This window comes from Rattus norvegicus, chromosome 7, assembly GCF_021556685.1.
Source record: "Rattus norvegicus strain SHRSP/BbbUtx chromosome 7, alternate assembly SHRSP_T2T, whole genome shotgun sequence".
Classification (NCBI taxonomy): Eukaryota; Metazoa; Chordata; class Mammalia; order Rodentia; family Muridae; genus Rattus; species Rattus norvegicus.
This window is the reverse complement of record NC_141540.1, coordinates 129,382,793-129,400,604: the sequence shown is the minus strand read 5'-3', so window position 1 is coordinate 129,400,604 and position 17,812 is coordinate 129,382,793. Positions and strand designations below refer to the sequence as shown.

General features: G+C 48.3%; 1 protein-coding gene across 8 annotated transcripts in view; it reads left to right on the top strand.

Annotated features, from left to right (window-relative positions):
- Positions 1-5,749: 5,749 nt before the first annotated feature.
- Positions 5,750-17,812, top strand: part of Brd1 (bromodomain containing 1) — a 47,866-nt gene continuing 35,803 nt past the window's right edge. For all 8 annotated transcript variants that reach the window (XR_015624122.1, NM_001108103.3, XM_087557512.1 and 5 more), the window contains exons 1-2: positions 5,750-6,053; positions 9,187-10,567. Coding sequence is in view for 7 of the 8 variants with exons in the window: in NM_001108103.3 (NP_001101573.1) it covers positions 9,201-10,567 (1,367 nt within the window). In the remaining variant the exon portion in view is untranslated. The remainder of the gene's footprint in view (positions 6,054-9,186; positions 10,568-17,812) is intronic.

Genomic DNA, 17,812 nt, shown 5'->3' with positions numbered 1-17,812 from the left:
GAGCCCAAGCAAGCTCTCTCATCCTTAAATTGCTTTTGTTATTTTTTCACAGCAGCAAGAAAGGAAACTAATGCAACACTGTAACGAACAACTGATGAAAAACACTCCAGACTCTAATGAAAAGTACTATACTGCTACTTAGGGCATTTCTTCTGTTTTGTGAGAACACAGTTAAGGAAAGGTTTTATTGGCTGGAGAAATGGCTCAGTGGTTAAGAGTACTGACTGCTCTTCCAGCAGTCCTGAGTTCAAATCCCAGCACCCACATAGTGGCTTGCAACCACCTGTAATGGGATTAGATCCCCTCTTCTGTGCATCTGAAGAGAGTGATGTACTCACATTCATAAAATATATAAATAAATAATTTAAAAAAAAGATTTCTTTTTAAAGATTTATTTATTTATTGTATAAGTACATTGTAGCTGTCTTCAGACACACCAGAAGAGGGCATCAGATCCCATTACAGATGGTTGTGAGCCACCATGTGGTTGCTGGGAATTGAACTCAGGACCTCTGGAAGTGCAGTCAGTGCTCTTAACCACTGAGCCATCTCTCCAGCCCAAATAAATTAATTTTTTTTCCTTTTTTTTTTTTTTTTTTCAGAGCTGGGGACCGAACCCAGGGCCTTGCACTCGCTAGGCAAGCGCTCTACCGCTGAGCTAAATCCCCAACCCCCAAAAAGGTTTTATTTGTGCCAGAAAACAGAACTTTGAGAAACCCACTAATGCCCTGTTCCTTGCTCTTTTTTTTTTTTTTTTGGTTTTTTTTTTTTTTTTTTTTTTTTTTTCTGGAGCTGGGGACCGAACCCAGGGCCTTGCAGTTGCTAGGCAAGCGCTCTACCACTCAGCTAAATCCCCAACCCCTCCTTGCTCTTTTTTATGTCTCCTAGAATGGGACCGCATCCTGGGGAGCTAAGCCTTAAGCTTTTGAATAGTGCATACAAGGAGGAAGGCCAGGGTTCTGTCTGATGGAGGCCAGAGATGGCCTCAAAAAGGCACTGAGACGGGTGATACTTAGACATTTCTCACAGTTAAGTTATAGAAGGAAGGAAAGACAGAATGAACCATCTGCTAGATTAGAATGGGAGGTTAAGGGCTGGTGAGATAGTTCAGTGGTTAAGAGCACTGACTGCTCTTCCAGAGGTCCTGAGTTCAAATCCCAGCAACCACATGGTGGCTCACAACCATCTGTAATGGGATCTGATGCCCTCTTCTGGTGTGTCTGAAGACAGCTACAGTGTACTCATCTATAATAAATAAATCTTAAAAAAAAAAAGGTTAACCCAGTTCCCAGCACACCTATCCCACAACTCCTAACCTGTTATCCCAGCTCCAGGATATCCAAAACCCTTTTCTGGCCTCTACTAGCACTGGGCTCATATGTACAAACAGACACATATACACAGAATGTAATCTGTGGGATGATGTCACAGGTGAGGCAGGTACAAGATAGAAGGAGGCCTGTCATTGGACAAAAAGGAAGGATAGGCGGGAGAAAAGTTTGAAGGAAGAGGAGGAGACTGGAACAAAAAGGAGGAAGAGACAGGAGGGAGAGGGAGAGAAGCTGTGGCAGGACAATATGGCGGGTGACGTTAAGACTCCACGCTGTACCTTTACAGGTTGTTACGAAAGTTCTTAAGGGATGGATGGTACTGGGCTTTGTCTGTTTAGGAGGGCAATTATATCTTATCAAATGGGTCAAAGTTTATTGTGTCGTGTGGTTTTTCATGTGGAGAACTGAGTTTGGGAGAGTGTGTGGCAGCAGAGGGGCCGCCACGGAGTTGGGATGTGTGTTTCCGGCATGGAACCCTGCCTTGGGAACTAGATGGGTAGGGAGAGTGCTCACGGCTCAGAGCAAGGCTTTCTGCAGTGTGATATGGGATGGAGCAGAGCGGGTGAGAGGCTTTGCTGACTGAGACTTAAGATATCCAGCAGATATCATGGGGCGCTGTGGTGCCAGACCTAGTGGGGATAAAAGACAAGCTTACTCTTTTTATTTTTTATATTTTTACAACAACAGTAATCAATTAAAAAAATCACTAGTTATTGTAAAAAATAAAGTTAAGGAATTTAAAAAAGATCACAAAAGAGTTGAGCATGGTCACATGTGCCTGTAATCTCTGTTCACACCGCAAAGGCTGAAGCAGGAGGATTTCAGTTTAAGTTTAGTTTAAGTTAAGATTTTTATATAGCCTGTGCTATATAATGAGTTCCAACCTAGCTAGATATTGAGACCCTATATCAAAAATAAAAAGTGGACAATAATAACCAACCAACCAGATTAAAAAACTTTTTTTTTTTTTTTTGGTTCTTTTTTTTCGGAGCTGGGGACTGAACCCAGGGCCTTGCGCTTCCTAGGCAAGCGCTCTACCACTGAGCTAAATCCCCAACCCCAAAAAACTCTTGACAGATGAGTCTAACTCAATTATAATTTTTTAAAAAAGTTTTACTTGTCTTCAGACACACCAGAAGAGGGCATCAGATCTCACTACAGATGGTTGTGAGCCACCATGTGGTTGCTGGGATTTGAACTCAGGACCTCTGGAAGAATAGTCATCTTAACCACTGAGCCATCTCTCCAGCCCTCAATTACAATTCTTTATTTGAACCTATTCCTGCTATCTCTTGTCTCCCCCTGCCCCCTGCAACCCCCCACACCTGAATGGCCTCTTTGTAGTCTAGTCTGCTCAAACTCACAATATCTCTGTGTTACTCATCAGAGAACTAGGAGTATGTGCACATAACACAATGGCCAGCTGGTGTCATGGTCCTTACTGGCCATGCTTTAGTTTCTTTTGTTGCTGCTGTTGTTTTTTGATACAAGGTTTCTCTGTGTAGCCCTGGCTGTCCAAGAACTTGCTCTGTGGACCACGCTGGCCCAGAAACTCAGTGATAGGGGTGAAGGTATGAACCAACACTGCCAGGCACTTTAGTCTTTTACCTTTGTCCTTCTTATTGTTAGTGTTGTTGACTTCCTTTTCTTACATTTGAAAGGTGTAAGTCACATTTTATTTTTCAGGTGGAAATTGTGACATTACATATTTTGACATTAAATATTATATATTTTAACATTATAATATTATAATCCATTTTCTTTGGATTCTAAAATCTGCTAATCATGCAATGTAAGAACACTACTGTATTTGCATTTCTTGTTGCCTTTTTTCTTCACAGGTGCAGTAGAGTTTGTCTGAGAGATTTGGTAGTATTTGACATTAACAGTCCAAATTAGTTTCCTGGCTGAAATCCATGTCTTGCTACTAAATTCACTTTTAGTTTTGCTAACATGTATCTTTTAGTAATTTTTAAAAGATATTTGTTTCAGTAAACTTGACTATATATTGACAATGAACACTAGTTTCTACTGTGTGTGAATTCTAGATTCAATTCTTTTAGAATTTTAGATAATTCCTCCTACATACATTATCTGAGTCATCATAAAGTAGGCCCTTCCAGAAAGCAGTGGATGCCTTTAATCCCAGCACTCGGGAGGCAGAGGAAGCAGATCTTTGTGAGTTTGAGGCCAGCCTAGTCTACAGAGTGAGTTCCAGGATAGCCAGGGCTACACAGTGAAACCCTGTCTTGAAACAAACAAACAAACAAACAAACAAACAACAAAAATGAAGGCCTTCCAGTCTGATAGCTTTTCAGTTGCTTTAATCCTTGAAGTCGTAGGCTCCGTCTCATGCCTGTCTGTGGGACCCCACAACCTACTAAGAACTGCTTTCTCTGAGAAGTGCCATTCTCCCTCAGCCCTTCCTGCTCTGTGAAGGCTTTGTGTCTTCTCAACTTTGGATTTATGAGACAGTGTCTTACTTTTGCTCTGTGCTGTGGGAGCTCCTCCCCTCGTTGGTTTGCATTTAGTTTTCCTAAGGTAAGAGGAGGTTGAGAGCTCATCTTGCTTGTTCTTCATGGCCAGTTGTCCGGCATGCTTAGATTCAGATGAGTGGATGTCTCTAGAAGAGGCAGCGCTTGCAGTTCCTGGCTTTGCGGCATATGTGCTCAGGCCTCACGGGTTCTCCTTCCATGGCTCACTGGTGTGCCTGAAGAGAATACTAGCTAAACATGAGGCCTGGCTTGGGAGTGGCTCCAGAATGAACTCACCCTTAAAGACTATTTTCCAGCAGGGCAATCGCCTTTAATCCCAGAGCTCTGGAGGCAGAGGCATGCAAATCTCTTGAGTTCAAGGCCTGTCTGGTCTACAGAGGAAGTTCAGAGATACATTGAGAGGCCTTGTATTGAAAAATAAAACAACAACAAAACAACTACTTTCCAGCCCATAGTTTGGCTACAATGGGATATGAGAGTTGGCCAGCGGAAAGCTCATGGGGCTCCAGCCCCGACCTGGCATGGATGCATAACCGAGCAGACTGCTTTGTTCCAGTAACTGGTGGTATAGCCTGAGCAGGGAGCCTGCCCTGCCTGTCCTGTGGGGGAAGCAGCTCCGCTCCTGAGGGAAAGCTTTGTCCTGAATGTCACAGGCACACGACATCTGACACAAGACTTCCAAGGCAACCAAAGAGCCACCTAGTCTTCACCCACATTTCGAAATATTTAGAGATTAATCTCATAATTAACATTCTCAAGAAGCCACTAACTTTTTAAACTAAAGACTAAAGTAGAAGGAATGAGCTGGAGAGTGGGACCAGTCCAAGCCACAGGGCCCTGATCTTGAAACCTTCAAGGCTGGGCAGCAGAAGTTTTTAACCTGTGAGCCACGACCCCTTTAGTGGTCCTGCATATCAGATATTTACATCCATAACAGCAGCAAATGATAGTTATGAAGTAGAAATGAAATAACTTTATGGCTGGGGGGGTCACCACAACATTGGTCAACAGTAGTAGGAAGGCTGAGAACTGCTGCTCTATAGTGTTTACCAGGTCCTAGGTAGACATCAATGCTTAATCACCTCTACTAGGGCAGTGCTTGTAAGAGGAAGGCCTAAGTCACATGCGTGGCAGCCCATGCTTTTAGGGAGGCAGGTCTCTGTCTACATAGTGAGTTCCAGACAGCCAGAAATACTTAGTCTCAAAACAACAAAACCAAAAGCCAACCAACAACCAAACAAAAAAAGAGGGCATGCCCCCTGGCTGCCCCATAGTTTCTGAGAGCTCCAGTACTTGTCACAGTAACTAGCTAGCCATCCTCAGTTCCTTTCCATACCCTCTCCTACCCAACCACTGACCTCATCTTGTGCCATTTTTAGTGCCTTTCTATGCCACCTGAGGGTTCCCATCCTTGTCATTTATTCCTCAGAGGGATCTACCCTTGTTTGATGACCCTTCATCAGAGCCCTTATTTCCATTCCCTCTTAACTCATCCTTCATGAACTCCTCTTACCCCCCTTAGGATGCACCTCTTGATTCTCTCAAGAACCAGTCCCTTAAAAATCACGCACTCAGGAAACTCCGCCTGGCTCCTTAGGGTCAACATTCTGGCTCTACTCACTGCTACTGACCCCACAGTAAACATCATCTGGTTACCCTACTCTTACAGCAGTCCTTTACTCCTCAGGAGCCTTATCCTGTCTCCCCCAGAACTCTCCTCCTAGTCACCCCACTCTTGCAGCACTCCTCCCATCCCCCGCTCCGGATCCCCACCCTAACTCCCTGAGAGCCACCCTTCCTGGTCACCCCACTCTCTCCTTCGCGTCCCGCCCCGCCCCCTTATCCCGGCTTGGTGCGGCGCGCGTCATGGCGGCGGCGGGCGGGGCGCGTCTCGCACGCAGCGCGCCGGGCGGAGCGCTCGCCGCATTGTTTGCTTCGCTGGGGAGCGAGCAGCGCCTCGGCAGGCGTCCGAGCAGCTCCGCGTTCGCGTCCTCCGCCCGGCCGGGCCCCGAGCCGGCCTTAGCCGGCTGTGCCGGCGCCGCCGACCCCGCCCGAGCCGTGGCGCCCTGCGGGTCCGGAGCCGCTGGCCGAGCGCGCCCCGGAGCCCGGCGGGGCACGGCTGCGCGGCCGTTGGCGGAGGAGCCGCGGCGCCATTAGCGCCGCCTCGGCCGCGCCGGCCCCCGCGCCCGCCCGCCCGCCGGGCTCCCGCGGCCGCGGCGCCCCGAAGGTGAGTGTCTGACGGTCGCCGTTCGCCGCCCGCCTCGCCGGCCGGGGCGGAGGTGCAGGCGCCATGTTTAGAGGCGGCAGCGGCGGCTCCGCATTGTCCGCGGGCGGGGAGGCCGGAGAGTCGGGGCGGCGAGGCCCGGAGGCCGTGAGGCCTGGTGGGCGCGGGAGCCGGAGGAACTGAGAAGGCCGAGCGGGCGAGTGCCGCCGTGAGCCGGCGCGGCCGGGGACGCCGAGATGGGTGCCGGCGGCTTGCCCGAGAGGCCGGGTCTGGGAGGCGAGGCCGCGGCGAAATCGCGGAGGCGGAGGCCGCAGCCGGGTGGGGGCGGAGAGGGACACGGAGGCCGCGGCGGGGTCGGGGAGACAGAGGAGTAGAAGGAGGCCGCCGCGGCGCGGGAGGGGCGGCCAAGAGAATGGAGCGGGCGGCAGGTTTCAGGAGGCGGGGAAGCCGCCGGGCCGGGCGGGCTCTGGGCGGCCCGGCTGTCTGTGCAGCTGGGGCAACTGCGGGGACGGGCGTCGGACAGCGGAGGAGGCGGAAGGCCTGGGGTCTCGTGGCGTCTGCCCACGTCCTCGCCTGTAGCCTTGGCGGTGCGGAGCCGGTCGCATTATGTAACAGATAGGTCCGATCTATTTTGCCAAGACAGGAAACTCCCTTGAAGAGGGACGGGCTCGGAAGATTTCCTAAGTCGAGCGGGGCCTGGTATCTCCGGAGTAAGCCCGCAGCTCCGCCAAACTCCGTGGATGTGTGCAGGAAACGCCGAGAAACGAACGCGCGTGCGCGGCTTTCTTGGGCCTTTAGGAGAGAAGCAACTTTCCTATGCTTAATTTGCAGAAAACACTGCTCCTCATCGTGCACTGCAGTTGTGACACACTTACACACACCTAGGAAACCGCCCCCTTAATGGAGGACATTCACTTCACCCAGCCGCGACTGTTTTAGAGTATCTGTCATCTGGTAACACATAGTTACAGAATTTTGATATTATTTAGTTACTGTTTTATCACTTGTTGGATCTAGCACTGTTCTGAGTCTGTGTTTACTCCTCAGATTGTCACTTTAGAGTAAGTGTCTTTCCTGTGTGCTTTCACAGTGAGGGGTAGAAGCTGGAAGAGTTTAAATGGCTTGTCTACAAACCAGGCAGGAAATGAACTGAGCTGATTTTGAGCAGAGTCTTTCCCTCTTTCTGCTAACAAAGCTTTTTAGGATGCGTTTAGCACAGTTATTTCTGGAGAACCATGCTTATTGCCTTTGCTGATTCTTTCATGGAAATGCTCATTCCTGCATAGAGCCAGAGGGTCAAAGTGCTGGGTGTATGAAAATGAGGAAGCAGATGAGATTGTTGGTCACTGCTGGGCAGTGCCTCTAAATGCCCTCTTTCCCCCGGTCACAATTACATTTTCAAATTACAGAGTAGCTGTGGCCATTAAGTATTAGGTTCAGTTCTTGTAGAAAAGTGGTTTAAAGACCTTCAGTGCTCACTAGGAGAATGTGGGGTTTGACAGGCTGGTTACAGTACTTTACTGTAGAGGAGAAAATTACATGTTTGTTTTTAATCTGGGAGCTGTTGCTTCTGCCTGCCTCAGTAGTAAATTGTGAAGCATCCGAGGTGAACTGTGGTTCTTTCTGTGCAGAATATGGTGCTGACACCTGGATTTGCACCTATCTCATCTCAGGGATGTTGCTAGAGGCCTAGGGCTGGCTAGGGCTGCTTTGATGACAGCTCCCTTAGAATCCTTTGCTGAGCAGGCACCTGGAAGCTCCTCAGATGCAGGTGCATTGGGGTCTGCTGTTCTTGTTCATAGAGCGATAGTATCTACAGAATGTGGGTTTCTGCAATCTGCAAGGTCTGTCTTTAAAAATGCGTATAAGATTTGCAGAGATTTCCTTTTGGGATTTAAAACATGAAGTCTGCTCTTCGAGGGCTTTTCTCAGAGACTAGTAAGATAAGTATGAGCTGAGAATTCGGGGTTCCTGGAGAGCCCTGCTTGTGGGCTATTCTGACATTTCAACTTGGTATATTTTGGGAGTCAGTCTTTATCTACTTGTCAGTTGAGTGGGCTTGTTCAGTGGGAGGCATGAGTGGCCCTGGCCCTTGTTACTCCATGTGTTCATTCTGCTTGACTAGTGGTCCAGAGTGGGCACGTCTGCACATAAGATCTGCATCGGAGAAAACTAAAAGTGAGGAGTCCACTACAAGGAGTGGGAGTGTAGGCTGTTAGCTCCCTGGTTTTGTTCATACTGGAAATGAACACATCTCTGAAGTTTTCAGGCATGTGAACCAGTGATAAGGGGTGGGGTGGGGGGCTCTGCAGGCTGTGGTCTGAGGGAAACCATCCTTTTTTTGGGGGGCAAGAGCTGAGCACTTTCAAGTGTATCAGGAGGAGAGCAGAAGTGCCACTTGATACCTTGCCCTCAGCTAGGCGTACTTGGAGAGTATGTGGCCCAGCCCACAGCCAGGTCCTGGCCTGAGTGAAAGGGAAAGGCTGGTGCTGCCACGGCAGCTTCCAGGGTGGTCACTGCTGAGGCGTCCTAAAAGCTCCATTGGGCTCTTGGGGCAAAGATCTCCCACAGACCAGCACAGCGTTCCCTTCAAGTCCTGTATGGGATGTTTGTGGAAAGAATGGACTACTTTATGCTGTTGAGTTATGGATGCTTCTGGCCCCCAGCACAAAGTTCCCAGGAGCACTCTGCTGGGCAGTAGTGAGAAAGAAAGACCTAAGGGATTGCTAAGAGTAGGTGGCCACAGGCCATAGTCTCTGTTGTGAAGTCTGTCAGTAAAACAGTCTGACTTGTGGGCAAGAGGCCAAGCTCTCAGCTCTGGAGACCTATGTTGCTGTTTGTAGGTAACTTTTGGCTTGGTCTAAAAAGGTGACTTGTGGGTGGAATGCACCTGTGCCCTAGCTATTCAGCAGGAACCCCGAGGGCTGCAGCTTCCTGCTGTCTTCCCTGACTGTCAGTACCTTTACCTGGGTGTGGTGAGGGAGGTTACTGTTGGAGGCTTGTTGTAATGTGTTTGGAAGTCTTCAACTCTGAGCTTTGTGGGGTGATTTGTTAGTGCTGCCCAAGCATATTTTGTAGTTTTCTGAAGTCTTCTGTCACCCTGCATGGAGTTAACTTTTCTTTGACTTTATTCTAGGTAATCATTGCCAAATGAGGAGGAAAGGACGATGTCATCGAGGTTCTGCAGCGAGGCATCCTTCTTCCCCGTGCAGTATTAAACACTCCCCCACTCGTGAAACATTGACATACGCACAAGCTCAAAGGATGGTGGAGATAGAAATCGAAGGGCGTTTGCATCGGATCAGTATTTTCGATCCCTTGGAGATCATTCTAGAAGATGACCTCACTGCTCAAGAAATGAGTGAATGCAACAGTAATAAAGAAAACAGTGAGAGGCCACCTGTTTGCTTAAGAACTAAGCGTCACAAAAACAACAGAGTCAAAAAGAAAAATGAAGTCTTGCCCAGCACCCATGGCACACCGGCTTCAGCCAGTGCCCTTCCTGAGCCCAAGGTGCGGATTGTGGAGTATAGTCCTCCATCTGCACCCAGGAGGCCCCCTGTGTACTACAAGTTCATCGAGAAGTCAGCCGAGGAGCTGGACAACGAGGTAGAGTACGACATGGATGAGGAAGATTACGCCTGGTTAGAGATCATCAATGAGAAGCGGAAGGGCGACTGTGTCTCTGCCGTGTCACAGAACATGTTTGAGTTCCTGATGGACCGCTTTGAGAAGGAGTCCTACTGTGAGAACCAGAAGCAGGGTGAACACCAGTCCTTGATAGACGAGGACGCTGTGTGCTGCATCTGCATGGATGGCGAATGCCAGAACAGCAACGTTATACTCTTCTGTGACATGTGCAACCTGGCTGTGCACCAGGAGTGCTACGGGGTGCCCTACATCCCTGAGGGCCAGTGGCTTTGCCGCCACTGCCTGCAGTCTCGGGCCCGCCCTGCGGATTGCGTGCTGTGCCCGAATAAGGGTGGTGCCTTCAAAAAGACAGACGATGACCGCTGGGGCCATGTGGTATGTGCACTGTGGATCCCAGAGGTTGGCTTTGCCAACACGGTATTCATTGAGCCCATCGATGGTGTGAGGAACATACCTCCTGCCCGGTGGAAACTGACGTGCTACCTCTGTAAGCAGAAAGGCGTGGGTGCCTGCATTCAGTGCCACAAAGCAAATTGCTACACAGCATTCCATGTGACGTGTGCCCAGAAGGCTGGTCTGTACATGAAGATGGAGCCTGTGAAGGAGCTGACTGGAGGCAGCACCACCTTCTCTGTCAGAAAGACTGCTTACTGTGATGTCCACACACCTCCAGGCTGTACCCGGAGGCCTCTGAACATTTATGGAGATGTTGAAATGAAAAATGGTGTGTGTCGAAAAGAAAGCTCAGTCAAAACGGTCAGGTCTACATCCAAGGTCAGGAAAAAAGCAAAAAAGGCTAAGAAAGCACTGGCTGAGCCCTGCGCGGTCCTGCCGACCGTGTGTGCTCCATATATCCCCCCTCAGAGGTAAGTGCATCTGAGCTTCAGCTCAGATGGGCCTGGAGGGAAGGACTTGATGCAGGACACAAGTCAGGGCCTGCAGGAGTCCTGGCACATCTCCACCGCACCTCCTGATAGTCTGTGTCCTAAGCTGTAGCCATTCATTCACTACTGCCCAGTGGGGCGTAAGTGCAAGAGAAATTACAGATTGGGATAATGTATGGTTCTTAGTCACCTGTTGACCGTGAATATAAGGTAGGTATGCTCAATGGGAGCCACAGCCACACCAGTGTTCAACCCTGGGCTTCTGGATCTCAGCATCCTGAGTTTTGTTTCTATCTACAATGCCATTAAACTGCCTTCTTACCAGATTTTAGGACCTTGTAGAAAAGCATCTGGAAAAGTGAACCACCATCCTCAGTAAGGTGACCATTGAGATGAGGTTAGAACCAGGGCTGCTGTCAGCAGGGAGATGGTGTTCTGTCTTCCTGCCCGCCTTGAACTCCCAGGGATCCTCTCCCTGTCTCCCTGGTGCTGGGATTCAGGATGCTCCAACCATACTTGACTTCTTCTACTACTTACGTCTGCAGTAGTGCACATGTCGCTTGATCTGCAGGAGGGCTGCTGTGCCAAGCCCTGCATCTGTGTTCCCTGAGGGAGGACTTGTCTCCTTGTGTCTTCTGGACTTGCTCTGTGGCATGCTGTTTTTGTTCCATTATTTCAAGAAATGTACTGTATATCACATCATAGCCTGTGAATGCCAAGTGAATCCACTCCTTTTGCATCCATTTGAATCCATTTTAGAGCCTTGAGGAAGTGATTTTTTTGTGAAGGGGGCGTGGACTTTTAGTCTGGTCAGGTTTGTAGAGCCCCAAGATGACGAAGTTCATGTGAGGCAACTGCCCTAAAGCAACATACATGGTGGACAGTAGATTTCAGGGGTGTGTGTGTGTGTGTGTGTGTGTTTGTTTGTGTTTTGAGATCAAGTCTCTTGTGTTCTTGGCTGTCCTGGAACTCCCATCCACTGCCTGCCCCTGCCTTATGAGTGCTATGATCAAAGGCGTGCACCACCACCACTGCTCAGAAGCTGTCTTTAACACAGCGAGCGAACATTAGTTTTGTGTGTGTGTGTTATTATGAATGTCTGGTTTGAAGAAGTTAATCATTCTTACTAGCATGCTGTGGTTATACCGTGGAGTTGGGCATTGTGCCACAGTGGGCTTACTGTTTGAGCTAGGAGCACAAATGGAAAAAGAGCTAGCACTGCCTTTATGCTAGAGTTTGAAATGGGTAAATGCTGTTTGTTTTTGTAGACCTATACTTCTAGTCAGTGAATCAAACACAGAGGTCTCATAACCAACCCCTTGTTCAGAGAAGAGTCCCATTAGGACCAGCATGCCTGAAAAGTTTTTCAGCCTGACTTAGAAGATGGTCTCTCTGGGATTTCTGTGTCTGTAGAGGCAGAAAGCATAGGGTTATGTGAAGAGCCTCTGCTCAGGGAGGTTCTGCTTTACCAAAAGTGAAATAGCTGAGCCATCAGTCGTCTTGTCGTTGCTTTCTCTGGCCAGTGCCAGATGCTCTGTTGCAGGTGGTGTGATCCTGCACCCTGTCCTGTGGTTCCTGATGTTCAGGTTTTGGGACATGAAAGCTGCCAGGTGGGCGGGACTGTTGCAAGGAGGATCTGCAGGTGACAACAAAGACTCTGTCCTTCAGAGCCATTGAGGAAAGAACTCGAAGCTTTAAACTTAAATCTTCCAGGGTCTGTTGTGGAATTCAGCAGATAAGAGGTGCATTGTGGCTCGTGTTTTTCTCCTCCAGACAAGGTCTTATTTATAGGCCAAGACTACCTGGGGCTTATGGAGCACACGCCCGGTCGGCCTCAGAACTGTGAGTCTCTTGCTTCAGCTTGTCAAGTGCTCACTGTCCTGTCCTGGCTTGCCTTCCTTTGTTTTGTCCTGTTTTGTTTTGTGACAGGATTTCACTATATAACCCAGGCAGGTTTCAGACTGCCAGCCTCAGCCTCGTGAATAATGGAATTACAGGTGTAAGTCATCATGCATAGCTGCTTGCTGCTGCTGCTGCTGCTTTTTAAAGATTTATTCATTTTGTATGTGTGTTTTGCCTGTACCTATATATGCGTACCATGTGTATGACTGGTTCCCTCTACTCAGATCCCCTGGAACTAGAGTTGGGGTGGGTTTTGAGTCACCAGTGAGGTGGAATTGAATATGGTTGAACAGCTCCTTGGCACCAGCTGTAACTAGTAGACTGAGGGCAGGCAGTGCTGGGGACCATACTGTACTGTACCGTTCCGTGCCCAGCCCTTGGGAAGCAGAGGCAGGAGGATTTCTGTACAGAGTTCAAGGCCACCCTAGTCTATGTGGTGAGCTCCAGGAGAGCCAGGGTTACATAGAGAGACTGAGGAAGGTCTAAAGAAGACAATTTTTGTGTGGGTTTTTGTCCTTTTGTGTGTGTGTGTGTGTGTGTGTGTGTGTGTGTGTGTGTGTGTATGTTTTCTGAGGCAGGGTTTTCCTGTATGGTCCTGGCTGTCCTGGAACTCACCCTGTAGACCAGGCTGGCCTTGAACTTGACATCTCCCTGTCCCTGCGTCCCAAAGGCGTGCACCACCACTACTCTGCCAATTTCTTTTAAGTATGAGTACATACTATAGTATGAATTTTCTGGGAATTGAACTCAGGACCTCTGGAAGAGCAGTCAGTGCTCTTAACCGCTGAGCCATCTCTCCAGACCTTGCCAATTTTTTTTTTTTTTTTAAAGAAAAACATTTTGATGTGTTTTTCTATGCTCTTCTGATAGAATTTGCTGTTACCCTGCTCATCCATCTGATTCTGTCTCACAGAGGAGGAAAGAGAAGGAACAGGTAAAGGGCAAAGCTTATTTGTTCCCTCCCCTGAAGTATGAAGCCTGGTTCTTCCCTGCCTTGGCCATATGGGGCCATATTCTTTATCCCTGGAACAGGCTGCTGGTGAGCAGCAGCTGTGTGTGCCCAGATCTGGGACTTGACTCAGATAGCCTCTGTCGCCAGATGCTTGGCGTGCAGTTTACTCAGATGCCCAAGTAGTGGTTGGTGCTGGGCTAGTGAGACTGCTCTCCTCCTCTTTGCTGTTCACACTGCCAGTCCTGATGTCTCTGGGAAAAGACCAAGTGACGTGTGAGCACTTGATGCATTCAGTAGGTAGACCGGGTCTTGCCTTTTCGTGTGGTCTCTGGTTTGAGTTCTGTACACTCCCCTCCCCATGCTTCTGGTGGCTTACTGTATGGCCAGTCCCTGACTTAAGATTTGACTTACCAGCTTTTTTCTCTTTTTGTTAATGGCACAGCTGTTTGTTTGTTTATTTAGCATTTGACAGAAAGGGTTTTTCCTCTTGCATGGTACTGACTGTACGAGAACTCGCTCTGTAGGTCCTGCTGGCCACCAACTCAGAGATCTGTCTGTTTTTGCTTCCCAAGTGTTGTGATTAAAGACGTGTACCAACACACCTGACTTTTTTCTCTCTACCCTCTCTTCCCTCCTCCCCTAGTCAGTCAGTCAGTCTGTCTGTCTACGTAAGTTTTTGAGGTAAGATCCGACTCCCTCCATGTGCCTCTGCCCCCTGAAGGCTGGGGTTGAAGGCGTGTCCACAGCATGCCTGGCTTAGTTACCAGTTTTGAAAAACGGTACATGCAGAAATATTATGCATTCAGTAAAAATATAATGTGAATTTTGCTCTTTGTGGGCTGGTATGTATCATACTCCTTGGGGATGCTGGACATTGCGCTGGTGTGAGCCAGGGCTTCAGTGAGCTGCACGAAGAGGGGGCCACGTCGTTTAACTGGGCTGTTGGGTAGCATCGTTGTAAGAATGAACCTTTGACTTGTTATGTGAGGTTGTCCGCATGTAGCCTCCTCCTGGCAAAGAGCATCTGCATTTGATAAACATTTCCGTCTGCCACGGTTGGCTCCTTCCCTGCCAGGTGGAAGCCATGCCCTGCATCTCCTGAGAGCAGTGTAAGGAGGGCTTGCTGCTGTGCAGGGCCTTGGAAAGCAGGCAGATGCAGCTACAGAAGTGATGTTGGGGAAGCATTTAAACAACCAACAGAAAAGTACAAATGACACACACTGTCATGTGTGGAAGGCAGAGCCCACCTGAGAGCTGGCCACTGGAAAGAGAGGAACTCTCTGTCTGAGAGATGAGTGGGCCCGCCTACTGAGCTGCAGCAGCGTGCCCCTAGAAAGCTGGATCACTGTCGAGCTGAAATCACTGTGTACCGACTCTGTCCCCAACCTGTACACCTTCCCTTAGTGGATCTGGGTCTCCTGTGCATCTCCAGTGTGGCTGATGTCCTCTTAATTCTTACATAGTTACTTTGGCATAGGTAGAAGTGGACTTCCTTTAGACGTTTATTGGGGGTAGGGTTGTTCCTTTGCCTCACTACTGCTGCTGTGAGTCCACTTGAAGCTGACATTGGGATGGACTTAGTGCCAGAGCTGCCCAGAGTCTCTTCTTGTGGGATGGAGCAGGACTTCCAAGTCTGGCTGTTAGAATTTTTTTAGTGATAACATTTCAAAACATAAAAATAAAGGGAACAAAAAGGACTGCATAAGAAAGAAGGACTGCATTACATCACCCAGTTATTTGCTGCTAGTGTTCTGCTGTGAATTCTGACAATCCTTATGTATGGGTTGTAGGAGAGGCCTTACATGGTCATGTGCTCTCAGGGCGCAGGTTTAAGTTACCCTTTGCAGTGGGGAAGGACACGCAGGTGTCCTGTCCTGTACATGGTCACCTTCTAGAGGTGATCTTGATACCTGGTCGTTGCTCCATATCTGTGCCTCCAGCTCCATGCCCCAACCCAGCCTGCCTCACACAACACTCAGGCCCTGTGAGTCATAGGAAGACCATTCTGATACCTGCTTTGTTCTAAGGTGCTAGAGCATTGGGTCAAATGGAAGGTAAGGGGCCAGAGGGCCTAGAGGTAGGCAGGCTCTACCTAGAGGCAGGGGACACCATTTTGGCTGTTTAGTCTTTTCAGCTTTCCTGGGTTTGGATGGTTTGTCTTTGTCTTCTGTGATACCTGGAAGAATGTTCTTCCTTTTGTTCTTATTTTATAACTGTAATTTTGCTACTGTTACAATTAAATATTTTTGGAGATAGAGTTTTGCCAAAAGGGTCACAGCCTACAGATTGAGAACCACTGGTCTACAGTATTGATGGTCTTTTTTGTTTGTTTGAGACAGGTCTATGTTGACCAGGCTGGATTTGAACTCAAGAGATCCACCTGCCTCTGCCTTCCAACTGCTGAGAATAAAGGTGTGTGCCACCGTGCCTCAGTGTTTCAGAGTGTGTTGTTTCTTAGATCTAGTTTGACATCTTTGGTGGGACTTCAGAACAAGTCCAGACTGAGGGTGGTTTCTGCCTGACCAGTCTTCCTATGATGATTAGAATAGGTGTTCATCCTCAGGGCCTGGGGTCTTCCTTCTCTGTGGGGCTTTTGTCTTCATACTTTTGTGCTGGTTTGTCAGTTACCTGAGTAGGCTGGGAAGTTACTTACCACATAGGCATGGGCATGGTGAGAGTGTCTGAGAGGAGCCTTCCTTTTCTTATTTCATGGGAGGAGAACAGTCAACCATATGATAGCACTTATAATACACTTGGCCCCTGCCTAGAGGTAAATTGTAGACTTTTGGGTCCTGGGAGGCAGAAAACCTAGGCTTTAAAATGATGCTTGGGTTTTTTTTTTTTTTTTTTTTTTTTATTTCCATGACGTAATGATTCTATTCATTGATACTAAGGTTAGAGACTCCTGCCAGCTTGACCATGGAGCTGTCCTGAATATGAATGGAGTTCATTATAAAGATGTAGGATGTGGGGTTGGGGATTTAGCTCAGTGGTAGAGTGCTTGCCTAGCAAACGCTAGGCCCTGGGTTCAGTCCCCAGCTCCGAAAAAAAGAAAAAGAAAAAAAAAAAAAGATGTAGGATGTATAGGAAATGTTGCATTAAGAAAGGAGGCTGGGGTGGAGAGATGGTTCAGTGTTAAGAGCACTGCTCTTCCAGAGGTCCTGAGTTCAATTCCTGGCAACCACATGGTGGCTCACAACTATCTGTAATATTAGAGATCTGGTGCCCTCTTCTGGTGTGTCTGAAGACATTGATGGTGTACTCAAATACATAAAATAAGTAAATAAATCTTTAAAAAAGTGAAAAAGAAAGGAGGCTGGTTTCTAAAATTCACTGTCCAGAAGTGACTGGGGCATCTTGAGGTTGTGGATTTGTCTGTGCACACGGATGGGCAGAAGTTCTTTTCCTACTTTTCATGATTTTTGCCTAGGACAAACCAGAGACTAACATAATCTGAATCATCAAGTGTCACAGAGAGCCTCAGTTCCCTTTGGAGGCCTGCAGTCCTGGATCCATTCTCGTTCTTAGGGCGGCATTCCTGTGCATTCCCGTGCATTCCTGTGCATTCCCGTGCATCTGGTTGGTTTGTACCAGCTTCTTTCTGCAAGGCTTGCCTTCTACTTTCTAGTGATTGCTGGAATTTATAAAGGAAAAAAAAAGCTGTAAGAAGTACAGAGAGGGGTTGGGGATTTAGCTCAGTGGTAGCAAGCGCAAGGCCCTGAGTTCGGTCCCCAGCTCCGAAAAAAAGAAAAAAGAAAAAAGAAAAGGAAAAAAAAAAAAGAAGTACAGAGAACCATTTGTTGAGCAACTTAAGCTGTGACTGCTTAGTCCTCCCTTGCCTGTACCTCCCTTTGCCTTGTTTAGAAGCCAGTCCCAGCCATGTGACTGTGTCCATGACTCTACAGTATATAAAGATCCTTCTCAGAACTGAAGATTGATGCTGACTGATGAAGTGAGTGTTGATCCGTCCTTTTCTGTGTAGAGTAAGCCCAGTGGTCAGGAGCCTTTGGGGTCCTAGAATTGTTTGTTGAGGATGGTGTGAGGGAGCCTAAGTGTTCCAGCCCCACAGTTACTTACCTCATGTGTTCTTAGTCTGGTTCCACAGCATTGCTGAGCCTGGAGGTAGATCATAACACCTGGGGCTTTTTACTGACTGTCCCATGACTGCATGACTGTCCCCGTGACATCAGTGCTCTACAGGAATACTGACTGGTAGGGACTACCCTGCCACTCACATAGGGTTTTTTTTTTTTCTCTCCCCTTCTTTTTTTAGAGATAGGGTCTCTTCATAGGTCTGGCTGTCCTGGAAATCACTATGTAATCCAGACTGCCTTGCTTCTGCCTCTCTAGTACTGGGATTAGGGTTTATACCA